Source organism: Silene latifolia, chromosome 1 (genome assembly GCF_048544455.1).
Source record: "Silene latifolia isolate original U9 population chromosome 1, ASM4854445v1, whole genome shotgun sequence".
Classification (NCBI taxonomy): domain Eukaryota; kingdom Viridiplantae; phylum Streptophyta; class Magnoliopsida; order Caryophyllales; family Caryophyllaceae; genus Silene; species Silene latifolia.
The window spans coordinates 125321057-125325132 of NC_133526.1; the positions used below are offsets into that span (position 1 = coordinate 125321057).

Consider the following 4076-nt stretch of genomic DNA (forward strand, 5'->3'; position numbering starts at 1 on the left):
AAAATCGTCTAGTATTCATAAGAGAAGTAGCGATGGAGTTACGAACAATGGCCATGTCTTCATCATCTTCATCATTCGCACTTGACTGATTATCTTCATCATTATTCTCATCTTGATCATCTTCATCTTCTACACTCGGCATATAGTTTGGGTCTCGGTCACACTTGTCAAACTCTTCATCCTCTAGCGCATTTACTCTAATAAAGTTATGTAAAGCCATGGTTACAACCACCATTTTACATTGTGTCGAAAACTTATAGCTAGGCATGTTAAACAATATTCTCCATCTGTTTTTCCAAACGCCAAATGACCTCTCTATAACATTTCTAAGAGATGCATGTGCATAATTAAATACTTCAAAATACCCGGTTGGGGGTTGACTTGAACGCTTGTAGTCGGCAAGATGGTAGCGCGCGCTTTTTTCCTTTAAAAGGTGCCAAGTACCCCTTTTTATTTGAGTAACCTGCATCGACGAGATAAAACTTACCTGAAAGAAAATAAACACATATTTAATACTAAATGATAAAATATAATGAAAAGGAAAAAAAATTATGTGAATGACAACTCACCTTCCGGAGGATATGGAAATATATTTTTCTCTTTTAGTTTTGCCAATGTTTCGGTAAGTATTCGAGAATCATGTGCAGATCCCTCCCATCCGGCTTCGACGAAAGTGAATAACATGTCAAAATTGCAAATTGCCATGACATTTTGCGTTGCAAAACCTTTTCTACAAAAAAATGGGATCTCATCTTCTTTTGGAGTAATTACAGCACGAATATGAGTTCCATCCATAGCACCAATACACCCTCTGAAATGAGGCCAAAACTTGTAATCATCTCGAATCTTTCTCGGAACTTCTTTAAAGTGGTAATCAGATGGTCTTATGATGTCTTTAGACAATTTCACCAAAGACGTTATAGTTTCTCCCGAATGTTTGAATCTAGACTGAAGAGTACGATTGGATTGATTATGTGCACAAACCCAAAGAAATATTGCAAGCGCTTCTTCTGCACGCATCTCTCTAGTTGAATGAAGCCCATATTTAGTCACTAATAATTCGGCTAATTTTAAAAAGACATGCGACTCCATTCTAAATGTCCTATAACTTTCACCTGGTGTGTTTAGCACTTCAACTACGAATTGCCATCCAGAACAAATTGAAGTCCTTACTTCCTGCTTAAAAATATATTTGACGTAATATTGCGTGCACACAATCAATCCTAGGGTAGTAAGCACATACATCTTTAACTTGTCACGGGTTTGTTGTAGTAATTCTTCCTTATTCATTTCTTCATAATCTTTTACTATTTCATCCTCACTAATTGAATCATAATCTAATATTTTTTCTTCATCCTCGTCAATATCCATTTCAGTTACATTCACACCATCATCATTCACGTCATCAATTATAACACCTTCAACAAACTAAAAAAAAAAAACAAAGTAAATACACGAAGAAAGTAAATACACGAAGATTAAAAATTTCGAACTCAAACCAAGATGAAATGAAATACCAAAGGTAACAACTTAGAAGCGAAATTGAACATTTCAATTAACAGTAGCGAGAGATAAACCATGGCAAATGGTTAAAGTTCTAAGCATAAAAAAAAAACTAAAATTATAACTAGAACGAGAAAAGTTCAAGAAACCAAACCTACAACAACCAAGTATCAACCTTAATCTTCCTTAAAAGAAATACATAACTGAAATCTAGCGTCTTGAAATATAATTTTTCTCCCTTTTGAGCTCTTCTTCCAACCAATTAACTCGGATATCATCTTCTTCTAGAGCAATAAATATTTCTCTATATTCACGTTTGACAAATAGCCGTGTGCCCAGCATAAACAACTCACTTTTAGGCTCAATTGACGGAATCTTTCTTAACACGGTTATGCACTGGCTAATACTACAACCAGATTGATCATTTGTTTTGGTATTGGTGGCTGTAGTTTCCATGACATTACAAATTCGGTCCAACTGACTTTGCATTATCAAGGCGGTACTCACTTTCGATTTCTTACCCTTACGAGAGATATGACCTATCTTACCATTTGAAACATTCTCTTTTCTTTTCTTCTCATGTTGCTGATCTTTTTTAATAGTCAAATTATTCACTAGCTCGATGTTCTCAAAATCTACATGTTTTCCATCACCAACAGAACTATCATTAAACTCTTCGTTAATTCCATCCTAACATTCATCATCTTCTGTATCATTCACAATATATGGGTTGAAAGAACCATTTCCAGTTGCAAATGTCTTAGAAAACATTATTTCCATCTCAGTTAAATTCTCAATACCACTATGTCGGAAACTAGCTACTTTAGGATTAACCTGCAATTTTTGAAATAACATTTTTTAAGTTTGATAGAATCGTAAGGTGGTATTGAGCATTAAAAGTACTTTATGCATTATAAACTAACCTTTACTTTTTCTTCCCACCATGCATCATCAGCGTCTACCGTTCCCTTGTCATGATCCCATCCTAAACCAGTCTCAGTACCAACTAATTGATTCCATGCCTTATAATGATTTTTCAAAGACTCTCATTTATTCTTTAGTTGCTTCTGGTCATACTTTCTTCCAGTTCTTCGCTGAAACTTAATAACTATATTATCCCATCCTATTTTACTGAAGTGTGTATTAGGCCTATTTCCAGCGTGAACCTCTTCAGCACAAACTTCACAGAATATCTTTGTCGTTAAAGGATCCCAGTTTGCCTTTTCTTTTTTCATTACAAAGTTTGAAATAGACGTATGGGCTCGTTGTTGTCCTTTTATCATCTTTTGATGATAAATCTAGAAATTTAGAATCAAAATCATGTTCAAGACGACAGTTCAAGCTAAGCTATGTACAATTTTTTACATTATGTAAATCAAACTTCACAATATAAATCATTTACCTCGTCATTCATTAGGAGAGAAGTTAATGGTCCATTCACAGTTTGGGATGCCGGAAATTCAGGGACGTTGTTAGTAATTGTTTGTTGCACCTACATTGTAAATTTTCGAACCATTAAAAATCGAGCACTTAGAAATTTTAGAGACTATGCTGATAAAAGTGCTTACCTTATATGTCGATGCTCTAGCCGAAATTCGCACGGAGTCATTGTTGATCTCTCTAGAATACCTTGGTGACGCAAATGGCGAATACATCTCGAAAATAGCCTCTGTTATGAAACAAAAACATTCAAATAGATTATAAGACTAAGCAAAGAGATGGGACTGCAAATCAAGTTGTACAATCACAAGCAATATGCTCCCGGACTCTACGTATAACCCATAGCCTACAATTGGCATCTCCACTTCCCCATTATTAACTTTATAAGTCGCATCTACGTTCAATTACCATAGTGTTGCCTACTCCATGTTCCTTAGCAATACCTATGTTATAACAAAGCGTCTTGCTTGTGACGGGTTAACCCGTCACAAGCTTATCACCTCCCACAAAAAGGGAGAGGAAATAAGGTGGGTTGTCCACTCACCTCTTAATGGGTATTTTGTGAGAGGAAACGGTATCCGTCACAAGCTTGTGACGGAATGAGAGTTTGTGAATAAAGTATGCAAAGCATGGCAAACAGCCCCACCCCATGACAAAGGAGTGCATCTCATAATCTCATTCACCTCTTCCCTCCCTTCTAAATTGTTGGAATATGTGTCCTCCGACAATAATGCGATCACGACTGTTGATCATGATGATCACATGTTTAAGTCTCATTAAAATGAATACAATTGGGAAGTAATTTTGTTACTGTCAACTGGTCAACATATATCGGTAATGATTGGCTGACTAGAGTTTGACATTACTGTCGTGTGACGGTGGTGATCAGTTGACCCCCTAGGTCATACCTAAAGGGCAATACTCTTAATTGATTATTTAATTAATCGTATAATGTTACGAGTTAATTAAATTACTAGAAAATTGACGGACGATTTTGGAGGTAAAATTTACGTATCATATTGAAATGTGATTAAATAAGATACGGTCTGAGTAATTAAATTGTATAATTACTCGGATGAAATAAATTGTTTAATGTAACAATTAAATTTGAATGAATTGTTATAAATACAATC

The 4076-nt window shown here is 35.2% G+C and overlaps 1 protein-coding gene across 1 annotated transcript; it reads right to left on the reverse strand.

The window, feature by feature from the left end:
- Positions 1-1713: 1713 nt before the first annotated feature.
- LOC141655236 (L10-interacting MYB domain-containing protein-like) lies at positions 1714-3286 on the reverse strand. Its single transcript, XM_074462326.1, has 7 exons — positions 3283-3286; positions 3072-3172; positions 2906-2995; positions 2613-2801; positions 2427-2525; positions 2199-2337; positions 1714-2138 (listed from the first exon to the last, which is right to left on the reverse strand). The coding sequence occupies exons 1-7, from the start codon at positions 3284-3286 to the stop codon at positions 1714-1716; spliced, it is 1047 nt and encodes a 348-aa protein (XP_074318427.1).
- Positions 3287-4076: the final 790 nt, after the last annotated feature.

What these genes read in the sequence shown, in the direction of transcription:
- LOC141655236 (XM_074462326.1), bottom strand. An exon ending in CTAGAGCATCGACATATAAG is followed by an intron (nt 2,996 to 3,071) that starts GTAAGCACTTTT and finishes TTTACAATGTAG; the next exon opens with GTGCAACAAACAATTACTAA. An exon ending in GGTGGGAAGAAAAAGTAAAG is followed by an intron (nt 2,338 to 2,426) that starts GTTAGTTTATAA and finishes CAAAAATTGCAG; the next exon opens with GTTAATCCTAAAGTAGCTAG.